The following is a 25863-nucleotide window of genomic DNA, read 5'->3' on the forward strand; positions in this document are numbered from 1 at the left end:
TTGCAGCACCTATTAATCTCAAATAGCTGGGCTTTGTGAGAGGAGAGAGGGAGAAAGAGACTCTGTGTATGTTGCTGGGTTTGGAACCAGGGTAGCAAACTAGGCGACCTTTCTAGTGTTTATGTAAAAACATCATTTGATCAGGGCTGGGGGGATGGCTTAGCAGTTAAGGTGCTTGCCTGCAAAGCCTAAGCACTCAGGTTCAACTCCCCGGTACCCACCTAAGCCAGATGCACAAGGTGGTGCATGCATCTGGAGTTCGTCTGCATTGGCTAGAGGCCCTGGCGCTCGTTTCGTCGCTTTCTCTCTCTCTCTTTCAAATAAGTAAAAATTATTTGATCATATTCAGGGTGCCTCAGAATCATCAGGGAACCCATCCAAATGGAGCCACCCGGGGTCTTTCTGTGGGGTTGAGGCTGTGATGCGCAATGTGCTTATGATGTGGATGCAGGGGTTGAGCGAGAAGGGTTTGAGGTCTTGATCCCCAGACTCTTGACTTTCAGTAGGGAGAAAAGTCGGAATAAACAGGCAAGTCCAGTTCAGGAGCTGCTTGCTGGCTACTGAGTTCACGTTCTGCTCTACACAAACCAAACCTAGAATCTCACCGTCACTGACCAGGATGCGCAACACCGCAGAAATGCCAGCCTCTCCCGCGCCAGCCTGGGTACCGACAGCGCCCCGGGAGCTGCACGGCTGCGGGGCGGAGGGCACGCGGGCCATCTCCCCCGCCGCAGCGCCCCGGACTGCCGCCCTTGACCACGGCACCCAAGGTCACAGAGGTCCCGCGCTGCCCGCGCCCGGGCCGCTCCTCTCGCGTGCCTACGCAGGCCACGCCTCGGGCGGCTGCGGCGCGCGCGACGTCACTGCGCCGCGGCTGTGGCGCGCGTGACGTCACTGCGCCGCGCCGCGCCGCGCCGGCCCCGCCCCCGCGGCTGCGTGCGGCTCTCGGGACAGGCGGCATGGCGCGTGAGCTGCGCTCGCTGCTGCTGTGGGGCCGCCGGCTGCGGGCTCCGCGGCGGGCTCCGGCGCTGGCGGCCGTCGGGGGAGGTGAGTGCGGCGGCGGGGCGTCTCGGGTGCCCTGAGCTCGGCGGAAGAACGCCAGGCGGCGGCGGCGGCACCTGTCGCGGGGCCGTGGGGTGTCGGGGTGACCCGGTCAGTCCTTGACGCTCTTCGGGGCCGACGTGCACGCTTGCTTCCCAGTCTCCTGGCTCGGAAGTCGCCGCGCACGTGTCGGCGGTCCTCTGGACTCGATCACGCGCGCACACGCAAGGCCCGAGGCCGGCGTGCATTCTGCTTAATAATTTTTAGCACTCCCAGTATTCCTGACACCACTTCTCCGTTTCCACGGATACCGAGGCTTGCCACTGGCTGCACACTTACGACGGATGCCATAGCCTTCACCCACCTGCTGCTGTTGGACCCAAAAGATTGTTACAGGGCTGTGTGAGATGAGCGAGTACTTGAACCCGTATGCACAATGAGTGTTTCTTCAGATTTGGAATGGATGTTTCAGAGCCTAGGACGGTCTTTTTTTTTTTTTTTTCTGGAAATGTTAGCTGATAATTACCAAGTTGTGACCCAAACTTCTTTTATCAGTTTATGGCCCCACTAGCAGACAGCAAAACTGTAAGCCAGTTGCACAAGGGGGCCCATGCATCTAGAGTTCATTTGCAGTGGCTGGAGGGCCTGGCACACCTATTCTCTCTCTCTGCCTATTTCTCTCTATTTCACTCTAAAATAAATAATAAATTTTTTTTTTAAAGAAACCAAGAAAGGCTGGGCCTGGTGGGGCACGCACCTTTAAACCTGGCACCTGGGAGGCAGAAGGATCATCATGAATTTGATGCCGGCCTGGGATCAGATTGAGTTCTAGGTCAGCCTGGGCTAGAGAGACCCTACCTTGGGGGGAAAAAAAAGTTTTTTTTTCAAAAACACAGTAAAGCTTATGGCTGCCCCATCTTGAAAAGCATGACAAAGGCTGGCTGGGAAGACAACTCAGGGGTTAAAGGCACATGTTTGCAAAAATCCTGCAGGCCAGGTTTGATTCCCCAGTACCCATGTAAAGTCAGATGCACAAAGTAGCATATGCATCTGGAGTTTGTTTGCAGTGGTAAGAAGCCCATACTCTCTAATAAATAAAAACATTTAAAAAATAAAAAGAAGGGCTGGAAAGATAGCTCAATGGTTAAGGCACTTGTCTGCAAAGCCCAAGGACCTAGGTTCATTTCTCCAGTACCCACATAAACCAGATGCACAATGTGGCACAGGCATCTGCAGTTTGATCTGCAGTTATAAGTTGGATGTGATAGTATGTGCCTTTAATCCCAGCACTGGGGAATTGAACCTGGGTCCTTTGGCTTTGCAGGCAAGGGTCTGAACCTCTCAGCTGTCTCTCCAGCCCTTTCCTGGTTTCTTGATGGCCTTTGTGTCCAACATTTTCCTTCTGTTTTGGATCCATTTTATTGTTTATTTATTGGTCTTTTGAGTCAGGGTCACCCTGGCTGACCTGTAACTCACTAAGTAAAGTAGAACAGACTAGCTTTACACATGCATTGATGTACCTCTTTCTGCCTCCTGAATGCTAGGATTACAGCACCACATCCAGCTTCAAGTGTGTGTGTGTGTGTGTGTGTGTGTGTGTGTGTGACTTATTTATTTTTTGGGAGAGAGCGAATGGGCACAACAGGGCCTCCAGCCACTGCAGGTGCATGTGTCACCTTGTGCATCTGGCTTATGTGGGTGCTGGGGAATTGAACTTCGGTCCTTTGGCTTTGCAGGCAAGCACCTTAACCACTAAGCCATCCCTCCAGCCCAGCTTCAAATATTTTTATCTTTATTTAGTTCATGCCTTGGACCACAGAGAGTCACTTCCACTGTGAAGATTTGTCAGTTTTCAGATTTGGGCACTTGTTTTTGTTTTTCATTTCTTTGCCGCAATCATTCTTGTCTACCCCTGCAGCATCTGGTGCAGTAGGTCAGCTTTCCCTTGCTGTGTTTAAGATCCAGAACCTACTCTTGGCAACTTGTTATGTGGCAGATGTCATTGATGATGTCACTTGTGGAGATAAATGGTTGAAGTGGCATGTGTGATGGGTAAACTTACAGCCAAGAAAAACACTTGGCTTACACAATACAAATGTGGCTGTAGGTGAATATAACTATGTAGAAAATCCACGGTTCTTGGCATTTTCCTCTTTTAGGAAAGTGTTGTGAGGTACATGTGATTGCTTTCAAAAGTGGGGTGCATTATGAGGTGCATTACTTCTCTGTGGACTCCTCCAGTCTCACTTGTCTCGGGTGTTCTTCCAGATCCCTCTGGCCCTGATGTACAATCTCTGTGAGGCGTGGACCCAGCTCCCTGCATGTGAATTTTATGTTTTGCGTTGCTATTGTTACTAAGTTTATTTCACAAAGATATTTCCAGTGCTCTCAAGGATTTCCAAGATGATGATGTCGCCCTCCTCTCAGGGTCAACTGTCCAAAAGGGCAAACAGGACCCTGAGAGGAGGGCACTTTACCACTGAGCTGCATCCCAAATCTTGGACTGAGTTCTGCGGCTGTCTTCACTGGGGGGGGGGGGGTACCGGGGGCGGGGAGGGTAGAGCATTCCATGCTGTGAGAAGTTCAGGAGTGAAGAGCGCCTGCGAGGGACCTTTGTGTCTGAGATACTAGAAGGAGCATGCCGGCTTGATGGCGAATAAAGCCAGCAGTTACATCTTTTCCTTCTGTCAATGCAGAGTAGGCAGTGGCCATGTCCTGTGACCACCAGAAGTCACAGCCCAGATCCAAGCCCCTTGACGCCTAGTACTGTGGTGCCAAGCAGTGAGGACTTTGTGCATACTCTCAGGACCTGGTGAAGGATTCAGTTACAAATACTGTCATCTCTCCTGAAGCTCAGGTTTTCTTCTGTTGCTGCTTCTGCTGCTGATTCTTCCTTTCTCCTTCCCTTCCTCCTCATCCCTTTCTTCTGTACATTTTCCAGCAAATGTATGGAAGAGAAACAGCAGAAGTTAGTTTACCTGGACAATGTCATGTATATACTGTGGAAGTTTAGAAGTGTGACTTAGTGGTAGAGAATTTGCCCAGCGTGTACAAAGCCCTGGGTTTGCTCCCAGCTGTGTGGGTGATACCAGTCGGCTGGGGAGGCGCCACCCACGGTGGACCCTTGAAGCAGGAATGAGGAACCCTGAATGACAACAGATGTAAGCTGCTCTCAGACCTTTGCGCAGACCATCGAGCGTCAGGAGTAGATAATTTGCACTTATCTTTTTTTTTAAAGGTCATTATTTTAGCCAAATAAGCAAGAGAGATTATAACATAAAGTTATTATTTAGATAGCCAAAATAAATGCATTTTAAAAGAACAGCAGACTCTATAGGAAACCTCCCCTCTGCATCCCTCAGAGTCTCTGCAGCCCATAGTCCAGCCTTTCGGGGTTTTTTTTTTCCTAGGAAGCTGACTTTCACACCTGCCTCTTGGGGCTGGGAGATGGCTCAGCAGTTAAGAGGTGCTTGCTCCCAAAGCCTGCTGGCCAGGGTTCAATTCCCCTGTAAAGCCAGGTGTATAAAGTGTCAATGTGTATAGAGTTCGTCTTCAACTGCAAGAGACCTTGATGCACCCTAAACATACATATGTTCTCTGTCTCTCCCCCCCTCTCTATTTCTCTCTCTGAAATAAGTAAAAAGGCTTAAAAATAAACATGGTATTTTAACCTAATGCTTTGGGTACTCTAAGCTGTTCCTTGGTGTGTTCAGGGTCATTTCTGGTTGTCACTTCCTGGTCTTCTGTTGTGGTGGCCGAGGTTCGACGTCCTCGCCCATACCATGTCTTCACATGCAAAACCCACCTTGAGTGTTGTGAGTTGTTCTCCCCCACTGGCTTTAACCTGCCAGCCACTCCCTCCATCAACCCGCGTCCCCCACATGCTAGGCAGGTTCTGAACTACACCCTACCCTAGCCCTGTTCCTGTCAGTTGCTTTCAAAGACTGTAGGGTTCTTTGTGAAGACAAAGTGGCCTCAAGCTTAGAGAGTGGTTGATGTCCCATATTTTGGCTATTCTTAGATGTCCTCCCTCTTTCTTTCTTTCTTTCTTCTTTTTTTTTTTTTTTTTTTTTTTTTGTTGTTGTTGTTAAGAGCTGAAGTTCCCTGATACTCAAGTGTCTATCTCAGGAACTGGTTAGAATAGGCTCTAAAAAAAGTATAGTTTAAAAAGAAAAAATGTGGGCTGGGCATGGTGGTGCACATATTTCTGCTTGGAGCTGGAGAGATGGTTTACAGGCTAAGGTGCTTGCCTGCAGAGCCAAAGGACCCAGCTTCAATTCCCTAGTGCCCATGTGACACCAGATGTACAAAGAGATGCACGCATCTGAAGTTGGTTTGCAGCGGCTGGAGGCCTTGTCACACCCATTCTCTCTGTCTCTTCTGTCTCTCTCTGCTTGCAAATTAATAAAAATATTTAAATATGACACCTTGGAGTCTGTGAAATAAACTATCAGTTTACTTAAAAGCCACTTTTGCCGGGCATGGTGGCACACACCTTTAATCCCAGCACTCGGGAAGCAGAGGTAGGAGGATCACTGTGAGTTCAAGGCCACCCTGAGACTCGATAGTGAACTCCAGGTCAGCCTGGGCTAGAGTGAGACCCTACCTCGAAAAAACAAACAAACAAACAAAAAAGCCACTTTTGGCTTATGACCAGAATTTAAGTTTACAATGCTATAAACTGAAGGCACTTCCAGATGAGTGAGGTGTAGAATTAATGTCTCACAGAGTTAGATATGCCATCCTGAAAAACTTTCTAGTCTCTTCTCCCCAGAAGAGCTCTTAATTATTTTTCATAGTTCCATGCTCATGCAATGCACATGAAAAAAATGTTTTTTAAGATTTTATTTATTTATTAGAGATAGGGGTGGGGGAGAAAGTGAGAATGGGCACACCAAGGCCTCTAGCCACTGTAAACAAACTCCAGACATATGTGCACCTGGTGGCTTACGTGGGACCTGGAGAATCAAACCTGGGTCCTTAGGGTTCATGGGCATGCGCCTTAACCACTAAGCCATCTCTCCAGCTCCCCCCTTTTTTTGAGGTAGGAGCTCACACTAGTCCAGGGTGAACTGGAATTCACTATGTAGTCTCAGAGTAGCCTTGAACTCATGGCAATCCTCCTACTTCTGCCTCCTGAGTACTAGTATTAAAGGTGTGCACCAACACATCTGGCAAAAAAAAGAGAAAAATTTAAGTAAGTCAACTCAAATAATTTTCTTTATGAATACCACAGGTTGGCTATTTGTATCTGAAATTCTCCAATTTGTTTCTGAACAGTAAGCTCTTTGATTTCTGCTGAAGGCAAAGCTCCCGATTCCCATTTTTTTGTTTTGTGTTTTTGTTTTTTGCAAAAGTAAGATATCATTCCAGCCCAGGCTGGTGGCAAACTCACAGCATTCCTCCTTCCTCTACCTTCTGAGTGCTGGGATTAAAGGCATGTGCCACTATGCCCAACCCAGGGTTATAGTAAATCTTGTCTGATCCATACTTTTTTTTTTTAATTGCAAGCTGTCATGTGAGAGGTAGAAACAGGATTGCTGGGAGTTCAAGGCCAGCCTGGGACTAGAATGAGTTCCAGATCAGCCTGGCCTAGAGTGACACCTACCTCAAAACAAAACAAAAACACCCCCCCAAAAAAAACCCACCCATAACTGCAGATATCTGAAATTGAGACATTGTACGAAAATATTTGAGTTTCTTCCTTTGAAAAATTACAAGTTCTGAAGGTCCTAGCTTATGATGGCAGCAGTCTCTTAGAATGTCATGCACATTTGTGTTGCCACATTTTCATGACAGTGCTTCCCATTCTGTGGGACTCCACGCTGCTCAGTACTTAACACAAGGAGGCTGTGCCCTCCCTTGAGGTTTGTGGCTTTTTCTTTAGGATGTGGGAAGCACAGACCAGTATTGTATAGATAGCTTCTGGTGCTTGGCTAGGCAGATTGGTTGGTCTGTTGAGTTCATTACTGAAGTCAATCTAGAATCAAATCTGGCTTTGATTTATTTATTTTTGGATAGTCTTCCTTTGCAGCCCAGGCTAGCCTTAAACTCACGATCCTCCTGGCTCAGCCTTATAAGTGCTTGCATTATTCATGTGCCACTCAAATCTGCCTCCCCTCCCCCCAGGTATGGTCTCATTCTAGCTCAGGCTGAACTGGAATTCACTGTGTAGTCTCAGGGTGGCCTCAACTCTCTGCAATCCTCCTACCTCTGCCTTCTGAGTGCTGGGATTAAAGACTAAAGGCGTGTGCCACCATGCCCGGCACAAGTCTGTTTTGAGATAGGCTCTCCTTTAGCCCAACTTGACCTTGAACTCCTCATTTTCCTCTCCACCTCCCAGGTGCTGGGATTACTAGCATGTGTTGCCAGGCCTGGCTGGATGCTGGTGGAGTCAGCTACAGTAACTCTGATCTCGGAGTTACCATGCAAGAAAAGTCCTGGTGGAAAATACAGACTGCTTCTATTTTCCCACTGTGAGAACTTACAAACAATGTATTAAATCCTTTCAAAGGATTTCCAAATTTCAAAGGGATTCCAATAATTAGGAGGGAACAAGGAAGAAAAAAATTGGACCTGGAATTCACTCTGTAGTCTCAAGGTGCCCTCAAACTCACGGGGATCCTCCTGCTTCTGCCTCCCCAGTGCTGAGATTAAAGGCATGCACCACCACACCTGGCTTTGTTTTTATTTTATTTTATTTTTTAATGTTTGAAAGAGAAACAGGCAGAGAGAATGGCACATCAGGGCTGCTAGCCACTGCAAATGAACTCCAGACTCATGTGCCACCTTGTATATCTGGCTTAAATGGGTACTGGGGAATCAAACCTGGGTCCTTAGGCTTCATAGGCAAAAGCCTTAAGGGCTAAGCTATCTCTCTAGCCTATGGTTTTGGTTTAGTTGTGGTATTTTTTTTTTCTTTTTGTTTTTTCAAGGTAGGGTCTCACTCCAGCCCAGGCTGAACTAGAATTCACTATGTAGTCTCAGGTTGGCCTTGAACCCACAGTGATCCCCCTTCCTGCCTCCCGAGTACTGGGATTAAAGGCGTGTGCCACCATGCCCAGCTACCTCAGCCTTCTGAGCACTGACATTAAAAGCATATGTCACCATGCTCAGTTTGTGGCACTTTCTAATGGCAGCTACATACCTCCTTATGCTACAGTTTAGTTTACATCTCCAAAAATATGTTGGAGACCTAGCCTGGTACCTGTGAAGGTCGCCTCAGTTGAGATGGGGTCACTGCGTGGAGGGTGTACTGGAGTGGCACAAGTCCCCAGCCAGAATCCTGCAACTGTAGAAGAGGGGTGTGTGACGTAGCCAGGACACGTCGGGAAGGGAGGGCCGTGCGGTGACCAGCGGGGCTGAGAGTGATAGGTTTGAGCCGCCGGCTGCCGGCAACACCAGGGGCCGGCACAGGTCTGGTCAGATGGTCTGTGAGCCAGAGAGAAAGCTTGTCCTGCCTGCGCCCTGCCCTGGGCTGCGGCTGTGAGCAGTCGCTGCTGTGCTCAGCCCCCAGGGCTGGCGTTTTGCTGCAACAGCCCCGAGGAGTGAGCGAGCAGCCTTTTGCTTCCTGTGTCTTTTGCACAGGTGAGCGTGTGTGGCATTTCCCCTTCTTCTCTGGAGGAAGCGTCTATGTGGCAGATGGTTGTGGCACTTGGGAGCATTGTTTTTTATTTCAAAATATAAATATTTTATTTGCTTATTTTCTTATTATTATTGGTTTATTTTAGAGTGAGGCAAAGAAAGAGAACTAACTGGTGCAACAGGGCCTCCTGCCATTGCAAATAAACTCCAGAAGCATGCACCACTTTGTGCATCTGGCTTCAGGGAATCTAACCCAGACTGTAAGGCTTTGCAAGCAAGTGCCTTTAGCCACTGAGTCATTTTCCTAGCCCTTTATTTTATTTTATTTCATTTCATTTCATTTATTTTTGAGATAGGGTCTCATTCTAGTCCAGGCTGACCTGGAACTCACTCTAGTTTTCGACTGAGTGTGGGTGGATAGCGTGAGGCCGAGCACCGAAGCAGAGCACTGAGGAGCTGACCGCACTCAGCGCCCCACTCCGGGTCCGTTCAACAGCACACCCCACACCTCCCACCAGGCCGCATCATCCTGTGGCTCCCTGCTCAGCCACGATGGCCTGGAGTCCTAGCACGCCACATGGAGAACTTGAACCCCTCCTGTTCTCTCAAGCCAGTTCTACCTGGAGCAGAGCCACGCTGGACCAGTGGGCTCCTGCACTGTGACCCAGTGTGACTGCAAAGTTCTCTAATATCAAATATGGCCTACCTCTAGAAGAAATACTTCAGGGCTGGGTTTTGTTTTGTTTTGTTTTGAACTGAATAGAGTAAATGGTGCAATTAGTTAGGCTTAGATAATTAAATATTTGCACTGTGTGGGAGTCCACTTTCCTGAATTGAGGTAGATGTTTTCAAGATTTCTGCACAGAGGTTAAGTCCAGGTTAGTGTTGTTTATAAATGCAGGATCAAACGAAAAGAATGGACAACACTTTATATCGCATAGAATGTGGAAGTTGAAACGCTGGGGGTTAGTGTGTGCCCTGGGGCTACAGCATGGCCATGGCCCACTTTCCACATGGGCGTTGGGGATTGAACTCAGGACCTCATGCTTTCATTGCACTGCAAGCACTCCTACTTGCTGAGCCATCTCCCCTGCTCTGTAGCAGACAGCTTCAGGTTTGCTGAGATGGACTTGAGACCAGGCATGGTTATGGAGGAAGGGATTTATTGAAGTTTACAGATCCAGGGGAAGTTCCATAATGGCAGAAGAAACTGGCCTGCCTTCACAGGTCCAAACAGAGAGAGAGAAGCACAAGCCAGAAAGCCAAAAGGCACACAGCACAGCACACTTAAGGAACTCCAGCTAGGCACACTTTGCTTATCTTTAGATTGAAATCTCAAACCCACCACCACACCTTAGGGCTGGAAAGATCCACCCAGTGACGCTGCCTCCAGCCAGGTGGCTGCAGATCCAAACTAGAAGCTCATAAAACACTGAATATATTGGGGGTCAGCTATTCAAACTACCACAGTCAGTCTTTAAATCTCACCTATTTCTGGACATTATCGTCCTTCTGTATTTTAGAAATTAAGAAAGAGGGGCTGGAAAGATGGTGCAGTGGGTAAAGTGGTTGCCACACAGCACAAAGACCAGACTGAGTTCAGATCCCAGAAACCTGTGTGTGGTGTGTGCCTATAACCTCCGCTTTGTGGAAGCAGTCAGAGAATCCCTGGGGTTCATGGTGATCTCTAGGTTCAGTGAGAGACCCTGTTCAGAAAAAATAAAAAGGTGAAAAGGACTTTAAGATGAAGAGCAGACCCCAGCAGGTGGGCATGTTCATTCCAGTCTGGATGCTCACACAGACCGCCTTGCTAGCTGATTGCTCGCTCTAAAGTCCACGCACTGAGGTCCTGCCTACCAAGTGACCACGGGGCCAGGCCTATCCTGCTGATGACCATGCAAGGTCTGCAAGGCTTCTGTGGCAGTGAAGGATGAGGCAGAGTCTCGATCCACCAAGCTGACCAGGTTTCACAAGCCAGCCTCTTGACTACACACAGCCGATCATCCGCTATCTTTTCAGCCCAGTGTACTTCCTGGCATGTTGGGGGGGGGGGGGGGTTAGAGACTACACGGAAGAAGAGCCCTACAAGCAGCAGATCTGGGGCTCCTCTCTGGCACTGGCCTACCTGCCGGAGTCCATGCCAGGCTCACTAGGCCGGGGAGGTGTAAACGGGCAGGAATGTTCTGCTTCTGTCCTTCCACACTTTCTCTTTTCTTATTTTGATCCTTTTAGGAAAACCCATTCTGAGTCTTGAGAGGACCACGGTCTCACTTAGGGTTCCCACGCAAAACCTGGCTCCCAGCTTCTGCACAGGACGGCTGTACAGCACGCGGGCCGCAGAGGACAAGCCGGCGGCGAGCCTGCACTCCATCATCAGCAGCACGGAGGCCGTGCAGGGTAGGCCGTGCAGAGCTCAGCCGCCCGTGGCTCACAGGGCCAGTTTTCGGGTCCAGGCAGTGTGGATGGAGCTGCCTGCTCACCTCAGCGGTGTGTGGGTCCTGTGGGGAGTGAACATGTCCCCCATTTCCGTCCTAGCAAGAACTCCTGGCTTTCTCCTTGTGTGTCTTGCTCCCTCTGGTGGTCACCCGCCCATCTGCCAGCTTCTGCTTATGGCACATCTGCTACTAATCATGGAAGCTGGACGTAAACTAAGTGCTGGCCCTTAACTAAGCAGGCAGATTCAAGACTGACTAGTGAGCACAGAAAGACCATCTCCTGGGCCAGGCCAGAGGGATTCCATTTCTGGTTTTTAAGTGAGACAAGAACAGAATTTTTGATGTTAAAAAGTGAGGTTTTCTTGTTATTAGGATTTTTAAGTCATTTATTTAGAACGTGGCTCTTTGGAGCCAGTAGTTCGGGGTCTAGAGGTTAGGGCTGGCCCAAGTCTCACAACCACATGTTTTGTGAAGTTTGCCTTTATGGCGTCTTGGCGCCATGTTTGGCCCCAACCGTGGGAGAGCTTGATTCGGGTGCTCCTCTGGCGGTAGAGCCCTCCTCGTCCTGCTCCGGAGAGGTGCTGTTTAGGTGCACTTTCTTTGTTCACTCTTCAGTGTTTAAAACTCAGTTTCTTAAGCATTCTTTTGGACGGGATGCAGCCTGATCTTCCACAAAAATGGAAGTGAAACTTTATTGACTCTGTCTGATTTGTTACCAGGTTCCATCTCCAAACATGAGTTCCAGGCAGAGACAAAGAAGCTTCTGGATATCGTTGCCCGTTCCTTGTACTCAGAAAAAGAGGTAGGGTGAGCATGCATTGCTCCCAGAACTAGTAAGAGTTCTGGCAAAAACTCGCTTTTATACCATCCTGGGAAGTACCAGGTCATTTACTGGCTGTAAGAATGCATTAGGGTGTGCACAGGCCCCACTCACCAGTGAGAGTGTTTTTTACTCGTCTGTTTTAATTCATGCATAACTGTATCCAGAATGACTCTTGAGAAGTTAATTGCATTTTGCTGGTAATTTTTAATCCCCCCAATACTGACATAGGCATCTGCCATGATCCATTTCTATTGGCATGGTCAATGGTGCTCCAAGGCCCCTGTGTTTATCCTCGGCTTTGCCTAGACTCCCTGAGTGCTAGGATTACAGAACTTTTCAAAAGAAAGTAAATTTTTCTGGTGTATGAGGTTTTCTGCCTCAACCTCCTGAATAGCTGGGATTACAGCCCGCAGTAAGTTTTCTTTTCTTTTTCTTTTTCTTTTTCTTTTTTTTTTTTTTTTTTTTTTTTTCAAGGTAGGGTCTCGCACTAGCTCAGGCTGACCTGGAATTCACTGTGTCGTCTCAGGGTGGCCTCGAACTCACAGCACCTCCTACCTCTTGCACCACCACACCCGGCGTTAACAATAAGTTTTCTTTGTGGAATAGGAGAGGCAGATAACTGGGGAGATGTTTTGATGCCCTGTCAAGTAAGTTAAGAAAAGACCCTCACAGGGTTCTTTTTGTTTTTCTTTTCTTTTTTGTTTCTTTATTGATCTATTGTTATTTATTTGAGAGCGACAGAGAGAATGAGCACACCAGGACCTCCAGACACGTGTGCCCCCTTGTGCATCTGGCTAACATGGGTCCTGGGGAATTGAGCCTCAAACCGGGGTCCTTTAGGTTTCATAGGCAAGCGCTTAACTGCTAAACCATCTCTCCAGCCCTCTTTTTCTTTTTTTCTCAATATAGGATCTCACTGTAGCCCAGGCTGACCTGGAACTCACTCTGTAGTCCAGGCTCGTCTCGAACTCACAGTGATCTTCCTACCTCAGCCTCCCAAATACTGGGATTAAAGAAGTGCACCACCATGCCTGGATCTCACAGGGTTCTCATAAAGTCTGTGCTAACAGTGGCAGGTTTCCAACTTCAGCCATGACACCTGGCTGGTCAGACCCCGCAGTCTGTGCTCTTATCCGCCTCCTTGCTTTTTCTCCATAGGTTTTCATACGGGAGCTCATCTCCAACGCCAGTGATGCCTTGGAAAAACTGCGCCACAAGCTGGTGTCTGGTGGCCAAGCGCTGCCAGAAATGGAGATTCACCTTCAAACTGACGCTGAGAAGGGCACCATCACGATCCAGGTACCTTCATCTCAGCAGTGCCCAGCCTCCTTCCCACAGCGGGTGACCACACAGGGAGGCCACACCGGCCTTGCAGTCCTGGCTAGACTCAAGTGACTTGCTGTCTCTCTCTCCTGTACTGATGATGCCAGCACTAGGATTAAAGGTGTATACCATCCTCATCCTTCTTGACTACACACTACAACTTTCTACAGGCTCTTAACAAAAAGATTCATGTTAAGCTGATATAAAGGAGAAAATGCATCTAATACTTTATTGTGCTCCCAATGAAAATCTCCCTAAGTTTTATAGAAAATGACAAGCTCATTCTAAAACATAATTCAGAAATACAAAGAACCTAGAATATTTTTTAAAATAACATAGTTGGAGCTGGGCGTGGTGGCACGTACCTTTAATCCCAGCACTCATGGCATCGCCCTCCATGAGAAATGTAGAAGACATAGGCAGTTAGAAAGAAATTAAAGCTACCAGTCTGTACTTGGCCTTTTTGTTACCATAGTGGTCTTTTTTGAAGAGCAAGAGTTGTGAGGCTTTAAATTTTTACTTTTTCTGATGCTGGGGATTGAACCCAGTGCATCTCACATGCTTGAGCAAGTGCTCTCCTGTCCAAGTTGTCAATTTAAAGAAGTCAGGTTTGTTATTTTTGCTAACACTTTTAGTGACTTGTCATCAAAGACAGTTTTGCTTCTTACAAAGTCAAAAATAGTTTTCCGTTATAAGTTTAATGGCTCCAGCTCTTATATTTATTTCTGAGGTACATTTGAAGTGACTTTTGTGAGTGTGTGCTGTGAGGTGAGAGCCGAGACTTACTTTGTAATTGTGAATGCCTAGTTGTGTGTTCAAGAATTCCATTCCAAGCCGGGTGTGGTGACGCACTCAGGAGGCAGACATAGGAGGGTCGTGAGTTCTAGGCCACCCTGAGACTACATAGTGAATTCTAGGCCAGCCTGGGTCAGTGTGAGACCCTACCTCAGCCCCCCCCCAAAAAAAAAAATTCCATTCCTATTTTATTATCTTGTAACTATGATCAGAAATCTAGTGGCATGCTACCTGTGTGGGGTATTTTGTTCCTGTGTCGCACTGTCTTCACTGTTACAGCATTAAAAGAAGTCTTAGAGTGTTCTCCAACTATGTTCTTGTTTTTGTTTTTTTGAGGTAGGGTCTCACTCTAGCTCAGGCTGACCTGGAATTTACTATGGCGTCTCAGGGTGGCCTCGAACTCAAAGCGATCCTCCTGCCTCTGCCTCCCAAATTCTTGGATTAAAGGCATGTGCCACCACGTACGACTTGTGTATTATTTTTTAAATGCTTTTTTGCAAGGACAGAGAAAGAAATTGGGTGAGCCAAGGCCTCCTGCTACTGCAAACTCCAGATACATGTGCTACCTTGTGCATCTGGCATTACATGGGTATTAGGGAATCAAACTAAGACTATCAGGCTTTTCAGGCAAGTGCCTTAATCACTGAGCCATCTCTTAATTTTTTTTTTTTTTGTAGCTGGGCGTGGTGGCGCACGCCGTTCATCCCAGCACTTGGGAGGCAGAGGTAGGAGGGTTGCTGTGCGTTCTAGGTCAGCCTCAGACTATAGAGTGAGTTCCAGGTCAGCCTGAACTAGAGTGAGACTCTACCTTGAAAAAAAAAAGCATTGTGTGTATGTGGTATGTATGCTTCTGTATATGTGTGTTCACATGTATGTGGGAGGCCGGAGGTCAGTGCTGGGACCTTGCTCCGTTGCCGTCCACCTTATTCTCTGAGACGCAGTATCATTTCCAAAAGCTCACTGATTCGGCTAGACTAGCTGTCTGCTTCCCCGGCAGTAGGGTTGCTGCTACACGGCACCATGCCTAGTAGATTATGTGGGGGCTGGGGACCTGAGCTCAGGCCCCCAGGCTTGTGCGGCAAGCACCTTATCCACTGAGCCATCTCTCCAGACTCCTGAAAAAGTCATGTGAGTCTGGAAGGAAGGAGAAGCTACTTGTGGGTACTTTTTCTCCACATGATAAGTGGGTGGAAGCTTGATATCTCGAGTATTCTGCCATTGTAGCAGGAGCAAGGAAGGCCTGCCCATGCTCCCTGGCCAGACTTGGAGGAGGCGAGCCTGTAGGGATGGGGCCTTCAGTCTTCTGTTCAAGATGCTATTATGGCGTACCTTTGCCTGGTAATTAAAAACATCCAGGTGTAGTGGTGCACGCCTTTAATTAATCCCAGCACTTGGGGGCCGGGGAGCAGAGGCAGGAGGATCATCGTGAGTGAGTGTGAGGCCACCCTGAGACTACATAGTGAATTCCAGGTCAGCCCGGGCTAGAGCGAGACCCTACCTTAAAATAAATAAATAAATAAATAAATACTACTGCCACATTCTGGAGGCTGGAAGCCACAATCCAGGCACCAACACATTGGGTGTTTTTTTGTTTTTTTAATTTTTACTTAATAGAGAGAGAATGGGCACACCAGAGCCGTCAGCCACAACAAATGAACTTCATATGCCTGTGCCACCTTCTGCATCTGGCTTACATGGGTCTTGGGAAAATGAACCTGGGTCCTTTGGCTTTACAGGCAAACCTTTAAACTGCTAAGCCATCCCTCCAGCCCCATTGGGTGTTTTTGTACATGTACTCACATGGCACTGGGGTGAACAGGCTCCATAGGTCTCTTTTGGAGGTTCGGGCTTGGTATTTAATCATTCATTTCCTATGGTGCTGGGGGTAGAACCCAGGCCTCAAGCACACCAAGCACTCTATCACTGAGCCACACTCCAGCCACTCTCGGGCTTTTCCTGGCTTCTCTTTGTTTCTTCGCTTGTTTTGAGCCTTATTTCTAGGCCAGGCTGCCCCTGAACTTGTAGCAGTCCTCTTGCCATACCTCCTGAGTGCTTGGATACAGGCATGTGCCAGCATGCCTGATTCATAGCATTTTGTTTTCTTTTCCTTGTTTTTTTTCCTGAGGTAGGGTCTCACTCTAGCCCAGGCTGACCTGGAATTCACTATGTAGTCTCTGGGTGACCTCAGACTCTAGGCGATCCTCCTACCTCTGCCTCTTGAGGGCTGAGATTAAAGGCGTGGGCTGCTACCACCACCTGGTGCCCTTTGTTTGCTTAAGGGCACTGGTCCCATGCGTGAGGTGGAAGTTGCTGTGACCCAGTCACCTCCCAGAGGCCTGCCTTCTTACATTATGTGGGGTCAGCACAGGCGTGGGGCAGTAATATCCAGAACACAGCAGCCTGATGTTCCAAGTGAAACATGCCGCTGCTCCAGGACGGAGCTGACCTACAGGTGGGATGTCCTTCCCCGCTTCTCACTCGCTGTAGGATTAGGCTTCCACCAGAGGAGCCTCACTCTACACAAGACCCCACAGTTGCAGTCACTTCACTCAATTGTTCTGGATCAAGAAAGCCACCAAAAGAGGGGACCAGAGTCAGCAGGAGCATGAACAAGGCCACGTCTGTTACGGAAGCTGGATGTTTTTCTCACCGACCTGGGATTGGCTTTTATTAAGTTTTGGTGCTGGGGATGGAATCCAAGTCCACTATATCACTGCGGAGCATCACAACCCCAGATGTTTTTCTGTGATGAGGCCTCCCACCACTCCAATGTTCTCTGATGGGGCAGGCTTTCTGATGATCATGTGGTGTGCTCCTGGGCCCTGCCTGGCCAGGGTCACAGAGACCATTAGTAGTGTTGGTACTGTCTGCACTCCTTGCCCAGCCCCCCATCAGCTGTGCTGGTTACATAGTCTCTCTCTCTCTCTCTCCTCAGGACACTGGCATTGGGATGACACAAGATGAGCTGGTATCCAACCTGGGCACAATTGCCAGATCAGGATCAAAGGTAAGCACAGCCCAGAGCATTGCCCTTCCCTGTGGGTGGAATCCATGGCGCTCAGATGTCTCATTTGAGCATTTTGGGGCTTGGAGAGGTGTCCCTCTCTGCCCTCCTCTCATAGATGGAAAGTTTGAAGGGAGCACTCAGCCATCCCTTGAGCTGCGTGGGCCCGACTCAGGTGGTCTGCAGGTGACTGGCTGCCTTCTCCAGGGAGCATGTTCATAATAGGCTTGGGCCATGGTGTTTGTAGATGCAGTGGTTCTGGTCAGAACAACTTTCAGGAAATAGCCTACTGTTGAAATTGTCATGTCACTTCTAGTGTGACAGAAACCTGTGATGGGAAAAGTTGATGCAGAGGTCCTCAGAGGCTTCTGTTCTGGCCTAAGGCAGAAGCCAGAGGCCTTGCTGCCTCTCCTGGATCCTATGTGCTTTTTTATCTGTTTTTGTTTTTGCTAGTGTGAGTGTGCCACTGTGGATCTAGAATGACTCACAGAGATTTCTATTTTAAAAAATTGTAGAACTGGCTGGGCATGGTGGTACAGACCTTTAGTAGTCGGGAGGCCTAGGTAGAAGGATCCCTGTGGGCTCAAGGCCAGCTTGGAATTACAGAGTGAGTTCCAGGTCAGTCTAGGTTAAAGTGAGACCCTATTTCAACAAAAACAACAACAAACAACTAAAGCCGAGCGTGGTGGTGCATGCTTTGGGCAGAGGTAGGAGGAGCACCATGAGTTCATGGCCAACTTGAGACTACATAGTGAATTCCAGGTCAGCCTGGACCAGAGAGAGACCCTACCCCGAAAAACAAAAAAACAAAAACTTGTGTCACTGTAAGTGCGCTCTACGAAGTTCCATGCTGTGTCTCTGCCCGGGGTGGTGTGTGCTGTGTAGCGCGGCGGTGAGCTCCGTTGCACCGGGCAACGTGGGGACAAGTCAGCGCTGGTCATGCTGGACGCATCCCACATGCGGAGCAGCGTTGAGCCGGGAGCTGCACGTGGCGCGAAGCTGAGCGGCTGTTCAGGGCCGTGCTGGCCAGAGCGGTGAGCGCAGCGGAGTGAGGCAGCGGCGCTGCTGGGAGCACGCGCTCTTCCCCACGCCGTGCGGTCTGCGTGTCAGCCTCACAGTGAAAATACTCGTTTTAGGTGACATCTGTCCTGAGCACAGACTTTCATTTTCTCACTCTCATAATGCTATAACTGCTCACATATTCAGTACTGTAACTGGTCCGGCGCTTGTATGCAGGGTACATACGCACACAGCCACGCGAGAGAAGGGGTGTCAGTACCCATGAGCTCCTGGAAATCCTCCCCCCCCCCCCCGGGTACCAAGAGAGGACGGTGCCAGGTTTGCACTACCCTCCATTAGGCCAGATCCCAGGACACAAGTGGAGTGGCCTCAGCACCCATGGGGTCACATGCATTTATTCAGTGTGCCTGTTAAATATCTCGTGGTACAGCAGCAGGCAAAATGTGGGCTGTGTGAGGGGGTGTAGACCTCCTACCGGGGCCTCGCTGTGTCTGCATATCTCACTCAGCGCTCTGGTTCGGTCCTGTCTGTGTGGCATAGGAGGAGGTTCAGTGTGGTGCTCGGGAGCATACGCTAGAGTGTACCTAGCGCTGTGCAGCTGGGAGCAGCCGCCCTCTGAGCATCCCTTTCCACCACAGGCCTTTCTGGAAGCACTGCAGAACCAGGCAGAGGCCAGCAGCAAGATCATTGGCCAGTTTGGCGTGGGTTTCTACTCAGCCTTCATGGTGGCCGACAGGGTTGAGGTGTATTCCCGCTCAGCAGCTCCAGGGAGCCCAGGCTACCAGTGGCTTTCAGATGGGTAAGTGAGGATGCCCGCCTCACCCAGGCACTGTCCTAGTCCCTAGTCCCTCAAGACACTTGAAGCTAAGTGTCACCTGGTATGCAGATTTGAAGTTGCCACTGAGTTTGTAAGAGATGACTTTGGAGGGTGAGGTTGAGACTAGGTGTTGCTACTTACCCCAGGCTAGTCACCACATGTAGCCCAGGCTGACCTCAAACTCACAACAATCATCCTGCCTTAGCCTCCTGAATCCTGGGATTACAGAGGTGTCCAGCAGGTGTTAGAACGTACTTGAGAACGTTCAAGCACATGCTTTTTTTTTTTTTTTTTACTAGAAGTTTGATTCTCCAGCCAAGCGGGCGGGTTGAGGTGGTTACCAGTCACTGCACTCCACAGGGCTGGCCTGCTCAGCTGGGCTGTTGGTACCGCATGGTGTTAATGGTGGGCCTGCTTTTGATGCTTTCACCTGCAGCTGGCTTCTGGCACCAACCAGGCCACTGGGTCATGGATTAGAAATCTAGACTAAGAGAAGAGGTCAGCAGCTGGGACCCCTGTCCCAAGGATACTGTTGATGTAATTAAGAAAATGTCATTTAGAAATGTGGTTTGGGCTTTAGTTGAAGAAAAAAGAAAAGAAAATTGCTTAAATTTGGCTGAGGCACCATTCTCCTCAAATTTAGCCTGGAATTATTTTGTGTATTCACCTCATCAACATATCAGACATCACCTCAATGTATGGAGAAGAAAACCTCTAAGCTTTCTAGCCTTGACCTAGTCGCTCGCCCGGTTCAGTGGGGTGAGTCTGTGGGGCCTTTCCAGGGCAGGAGCACCCTCACTGGACAGGCCAGCATGCTCTCAGACTGCCCACTTTCTTTTCTACATACTCTGGGAGATGTCTTCCAAAATGATGAAGTGAGTATCCAAAAGCAGGGCTGAGTGGACAGCCAGGGCACCAGGAGAGCTCTATTGAGTGGACATGCCAGGGTACGAGGAGAAATCTTTGGAGAGGGAGAAATGTCATGAGAGCTTGGGGTGGGCATCCCTTCTCCTTGCATTTCTGAGATTGGATCTGCTCTCCAGCAGCCCCTGGCTCTACAGAGTCAGCCACTTCTGCAGGCACCCCATGCTGGGTGGAAATGGTGAGGTCCCACCAGTGCTCTGGGCCTGCCGTCCGATCGCACAGGCCCAAGAGAGTCTAGAGGGTGGCAGGACCCCTGTGGTGGACTGGCACCTGATGTTACTTCACAGCCACCCTTGTCCCTGCTATCTTTTCAGTGACTTGAGGGACTCTCCCTGTGTCAGAAACAGGAAAACCAGCCAGGCGTGGTGGCGCACACCTTTAATCCCAGCACTCGGGAGGCAGAAGTTTGAGGCCAGCCTGAGACATAGTGAATTCCAGGTCAGCCTGGGCTAGTGTAAGACTTTACCTCAGAAAGAAAGAGAGAGAGAGAGAAGGAAGGAAAGAGAGGAAGAGAGAAAGGAAAAGAAAGAAGAAATAAAAAATAAAAATAGGAAAGCCAGACACAGTGGCACATGTAATAATCCTGGCACTCACAGGAGGATCATGGGTTTGGGGCTAGTTTGAGCTATTGACCAAGACCCTATTAACCAAAAACAGAAGAAGGGGGCTAGAGTTAAGGCACTTAGCAGTTAAGGCACTTGCCTGCGAAGCCTAAGGACCCAGGTTCAATTCCCCAGTACCCACATAACTTTGTTTTGTTTTTGCAGTGTCTAGAGGCTCTAAAGCACCCATTCTCTCTCCCCATTCCCCCTTCTCTCTCTGCTTCTTTCTCTCTCACACACACACAAATAAATAAATATATATTACTTATTTATATTTACATTTAAAAAGGGAGGGAACTGAGTGTGATGGCACACACCTTTAATCCCAGCACTCAGGAGGCAGACTTGGGAGGATCGTGAGTTCAAGGCCACCTTGAGACTACATAGTGAATTCCAGGTCAGTCTGAGCTAGAGCAAAACCCTACCTCAACAAGGGGAGGGGTCTAGGGGGACAGAGAGAGGGGTGGATAGGTAGATGAGGACAACTCTTAACTCTCGCCGCCTTTTCCTCATATTGGCTTGGGCTCTGCTTGTGAAAATGCCAAGAAAGTGACTGAATTTTCTGCACACTTGGCCGACAGTGACATATAGAACTGGCTTGGCTTCTCTCTCTCTCCTTCTCTTTAAAAAAAAAAAAAAGCTCTGGAGTGTTTGAAATTGCTGAAGCTTCAGGAGTTAGACCTGGGACCAAAATAATCATCCACCTGAAGCCGGACTGCAAAGAATTCGCCAGTGAGGCCCGCGTGCGAGGTGAGGGGCCCCTGGCTCATGGTGCTAGTATATGCATGTTTCTGTAGACTTGACAGCTTAAGTGCTGTGGGCATATCCTGAAAACGCACAAACCTGGAGTGTGCTCCATGGGCCAGAAGCAGAACCTCAGAACCTCACAAGGCCAGGTGAGGAGACTGCTTGGCTGCTGCATCTGTGGAGAAAGGCATCGGCACTGGTCCACGTCAGGCTGCCTGCGCTGTTCTCTGGCTCACTGGAAACTGTAGGAAGGACTTCCTGGGGTTCTCAGTTGCCCAGATACCTGATCCTTTGCCACCAGATGGCCTCATCATCACATGCATGAAGGACAGTGTCCTTCAGCACAGACAAGCCCTTCCCAGCAGACTGTGCCCCTGGAGACCTCCAAGCTGTCGTTTCAGGCGGCTGCAGGTCTTCAGTGTTTTCTGTGTCTCTACAGATGTGGTAACGAAGTACAGTAACTTCGTCAGCTTCCCTCTGTACCTGAACGGAAGGCGGATTAACACTTTACAGGTGAGGCCCTGGGTTGCTGTGTGGCTCCGGCAGCTGCAGAAACAGGTGCATACACTGCAAGGATAGAGGAGATATGGCATTTGTGGGGGCACATTGCCAATACACCAATATGACATGCCAGTGCACCAATAATTTTGTGGTGTCCCCGGATCCTTGTCTTATGAATCTGACAAATGAAATCCACAGACCAGAGGATAAGGTTCAGAAAGATTTTATTAGAGCTGATTTTTTAGGATGGAGAGCTTTAAGGGAGGGAGGGAAGAGAGGGAGCGAGGAAGGGAAGGATATAACTCTTGCCTAAGGAGACAGGAAGAGGCTTTGAGAAGCCCACCTGGAGACTCAGGTTGGCGTTTTGGGGGTGTTTTTTGTCTTTTTAATGAGCTCCATGGATGGGCAGCAAGTTTGGCCAATCTAGTCCTGACATCAGGTGTCTAGGTTCAGGATTTCTGGAAAAGGGCAATCTTCCCAGAAAACTTAATCTCTGGGGAGGGCATCTCAGCAGGGAGTAGAAGGACTCCCTAGGAGGACAGAGATAGGATAAGGACAGGCCTAGACGTTTCCAGCCTGCCAAGTGTAATGACCTAAATTTCCCCTACATGTTCAAGGACAGTTCTGCCTTTAGTCAAGAAAGCAATTCACTTTGGGGCCCTGTCACCCCTAAAATGCTTCAGAGGGACAGAGACATGGAGAGACACTGGCAAGAGTCTCAGGAGAAATGAGCTGGGGGTGTAGGCAGGGTCCCTAGCCCTAGCATATCCCAGCCCATGCCCAGGCTGGTTCTCAGTTCCTTGGAGTATGATTCACACAGGTCTTCCGTTCATCAAGCCAGTTGGTAGCAGTGTGTTCAGAGTCGTTCAGCCACCTCCACAGCCTGGTCTACAGCGGATTCAGCCCCACTAGCCCAGCTCTCTCCGTAGACCTGGCGGCAGCAGTCTGCTTTATCTGTGGATTCAGGCATTACACACACGGCAGTGGCATTCGCCTGTAGCAAGTGTCGGGCCTTGTGTTTGTAGCTGAGTGGTAGTCTGGCACGTGGACGGACTACATGCTCATCAGCTTACCCACTGGACAGTTTCCCAGCATGCCTGGAGAGAGAGACTGCTTCAGAGCCTTTGTGTGTCTCCCCTCAGGCCACACACACCAGTGCTGGGAAGGAGTCTGCACCTAGGACCCTGCCCACCTGTCCTGCGAGGCTAGTCCAGGGCATTTACCCAGCTCACCCCAAGCAGTCCTTAGGAGACGTGTTCTCAACACCATGTCTCTCTGTTGGCTCTGTTTCCAGGCTGTCTGGATGATGGACCCCAAGGACATAAGTGAGTCACAGCATGAGGAATTTTACCGCTACATTGCCCAGACCTACGACAAGCCTCGCTACACCTTGCACTATAAGACGGATGCACCCCTCAACATTCGTAGCATCTTTTACGTGCCAGAGACGGTGAGGCCCTCTGATTAGTCCTGGCATGGTCCTTAAAGGCCAGGGGGTGCTCCGAGCTTCCGCCGCCTCCTGACAGACGCAAGGCACCCCTGTGGCCAGAAGGGGGTAGCCCACTGTCGATATGCCGCATGGTAGAGCCATGGGTTGATTAGAGCAAAAGAGCGGTGGAAGCGTCTGAATGGGGTGTGGGCCACACACAGTGAGGGAACATTTCCTACAGTACTTTTTTTTTCTTGGTTTTTCAAAGTAGGGTCTCACTCTACACCAGGCTGACCTGGCATTCACTTTGTAGTCTCAGGCTGGCCTGAAACTCAGAGGAATCCTCCTATCTCTGCCTCCTAAGTGGTAGGGGTTAAAGGCATGTGCCATCACATCCAGCTATAGCACTTTTTAAAAATACTAACTTATTTGGAAAAAAAAAAAAAAGCAACAAAGTGAGTATGGATACTCCGGGGCTTCAATCCTCCTATCTCTGCCTCCCAAGCGCTGGGATTAAAGGTGTGTGCCACCACGCCCGGCTCCGTCCATATTTTTATATAGCACCTTTCGGTGCAGGTCTGGGTGCTGTGGACTGGCTGTCAGGGTCCAGGAATAGCCATGTATGTTCACTTAGTGCAGTGCAGGTTCCCGGGAGGTTTGGGGCAAGTACTCTAGAACAGGCTCTGTGTTTCTCAAATAAATAACTGAATAATTTTTTTTTAAATGTGAGTTTTAGCCCACACTATGCCTGAGACCCATTCTGGGGCAGAGGTGGGTGGGGGAAGTAGACAGAGATGTTTTGGTTTTGCAAGGATACTATCCCTGTGATCCCTGTGGTGGCTGCCAGCTCTGCCCTCATGAGAGAGCCCCACAGATGGCAGACCTCAGTAAACCCATGAGCCTGGGTTCCAAGGAGCCTGCAGACACAGACATTTGAATTTCATCTCTCTTCACGTGTCAGGTGATGCTCCTAATTGATTTTGTTATGTCCTTACCATTTAAAAATCATTATCCAGCCAGGTGTGGTGGCGTAGTCCTTTAATCCCAGCACCCCAGAGGAGGCAGAGGTAGGAGGATCACTATGAATTCAAGCCACCCTGAGACTACATAGTGAATTCCAGGTCAGCCTGGGCTAGAGTGAGACCCTACCTTGAAAAACAAAACCCAAAAAATAATAAATAAATAAATAAAATTATTATCCTGCTCACACCAAGGCTCTGAGGGATAGTTTAATGCCTTCTGTAGTCTGTGGCTTAGGCAGGCCACCACACCCCTTGCATTATTCTTCCAGTAGAACAAACACAGGGTGGGGACAGGAACCCTGTTCTTGCTCTCTGCCCTGGCCTTGTTCACCCTGTGGGATCCTCAACCAGGTGGCCTCGGGAGGTGCTCTCTCTCTGCCATGCCACCTCAGTCCTGTGATGGATTCTGCCATTGCCACCAACCTTACCTTTCCCACTTCCTCAGAAACCTTCCATGTTTGATGTGAGCAGAGAGCTAGGCTCCAGTGTGGCGCTGTATAGCCGCAAGGTCCTCATCCAGACCAAGGCTGCAGATATCCTGCCAAAGTGGCTGCGTTTCATCCGAGGTACGAGCGCTTGTTTCCCCAGCTCTGTGGTGTGGACTTTGGCTCCGTCTCTCTAAGTGTCTTCCCACTTGACCCTGTACTGCCCATTGCATTTGCTGTGACCCTCAGACCATTCTTTGTTTTCTTCCAGGTAGTGTCTCACTAGCCCAGACTGACCTAGAATTCACTGTGTAGTCTCAGGGTGGCCTCGAACTCATGGCGATCCTCCTACCTCTGCCTCCCGAGTGCTGGGACTGAAGGCGTGCACCACCACGCCCGGCTCAGACCATTCTTACTAAGCAGGGCTCGGCCCACCAGCCAGGTTCACGGAGTAGCCACCAGCAGTGCAGCGCAGAGCCTCTGGGAAGTGCCCCAGCCTGGCAGTCATGCTGGCTTGGGAGGCGGAGGAGCACAGAGTTCTTTCATGTTTAGACTTGATGTGAGTTTCAGAGTTACACATCTGAAATTGAGTTGAGCCTGAGATGATAGTTTAGGAAGGAATTTAGTGTTTAGATTTTGTGTCATATCTCAGAGGTGCACGTTAATCACGCAATGGTTAGGATTTTTTTTCATTAGGTGCAGAGTTTTGCTATGTAGTCTAAGCTGACCTTGGATTCGTGATCCTACTGCCTCAGCCTTTCAGGTGCTGGGCTTCCCGGCCTGGCTTCATTAGGGTGTTTAAGTGCTTGCCACGTGCCCCCGGCATTCTGAGGATGCCGGCACCACCCCAGCCCAGGCTGGCCACACCTCCCCGCCTGCATAAGCGGGACTTGACGGAGAGCAGCCTCCTGCCATTCCTGCTTCCCTCATACCTCACCCACAGCTCACGTCAGGCTAGGGAGAGGTGCAAAGCTAGTGAGGAGCATGCCGGCATAGGGGCCTAACGTGCCCTGTTCCCTCAGGTGTGGTGGACAGTGAGGACATCCCTCTGAACCTCAGCCGGGAGCTCCTACAGGAGAGCGCGCTCATCCGGTAAGCGGGGGAGCATGGGGGGCTCCTTTGCGGGTAGTCCCTGGGCCAGGCATGGCTTACAGGAACAGAGAGCAGAGGATGAAGCCAGGACCGAGGCCAGAGTCCCTCCAGTGCCTGGGCTTGACCTTAAAGCAATTCATTCTACTGGCTGCTCTTCACCAAGACCACGTCTAGAAGTGGTGAGCCTCTGATGGGGAGTGGTCTCCATCTATGTGGCCACACGCCCGCTCATTGTAGGCTCTCCAAATCATTGTATTCAGAAATGCATTCACTGGCTTT

General features: G+C 49.5%; 1 protein-coding gene across 1 annotated transcript in view; it reads left to right on the plus strand.

Moving 5' to 3' along the window:
* The first annotated feature begins 959 nt into the window (after positions 1 to 959).
* The window catches only part of Trap1 (TNF receptor associated protein 1), a 37969-nt gene continuing 13065 nt past the window's right edge, over positions 960 to 25863 (plus strand). The window contains exons 1-11 of the mRNA XM_045130212.1: positions 960 to 1047; positions 10858 to 11022; positions 11780 to 11862; positions 13042 to 13182; positions 16937 to 17008; positions 18664 to 18824; positions 21009 to 21118; positions 21555 to 21628; positions 22911 to 23066; positions 24513 to 24633; positions 25515 to 25584. Of these exons, the coding sequence (XP_044986147.1) occupies positions 960 to 1047; positions 10858 to 11022; positions 11780 to 11862; positions 13042 to 13182; positions 16937 to 17008; positions 18664 to 18824; positions 21009 to 21118; positions 21555 to 21628; positions 22911 to 23066; positions 24513 to 24633; positions 25515 to 25584 (1241 nt within the window). The remainder of the gene's footprint in view (positions 1048 to 10857; positions 11023 to 11779; positions 11863 to 13041; positions 13183 to 16936; positions 17009 to 18663; positions 18825 to 21008; positions 21119 to 21554; positions 21629 to 22910; positions 23067 to 24512; positions 24634 to 25514; positions 25585 to 25863) is intronic.

This window comes from Jaculus jaculus, chromosome 11, assembly GCF_020740685.1.
Source record: "Jaculus jaculus isolate mJacJac1 chromosome 11, mJacJac1.mat.Y.cur, whole genome shotgun sequence".
Lineage (NCBI taxonomy): Eukaryota > Metazoa > Chordata > Mammalia > Rodentia > Dipodidae > Jaculus > Jaculus jaculus.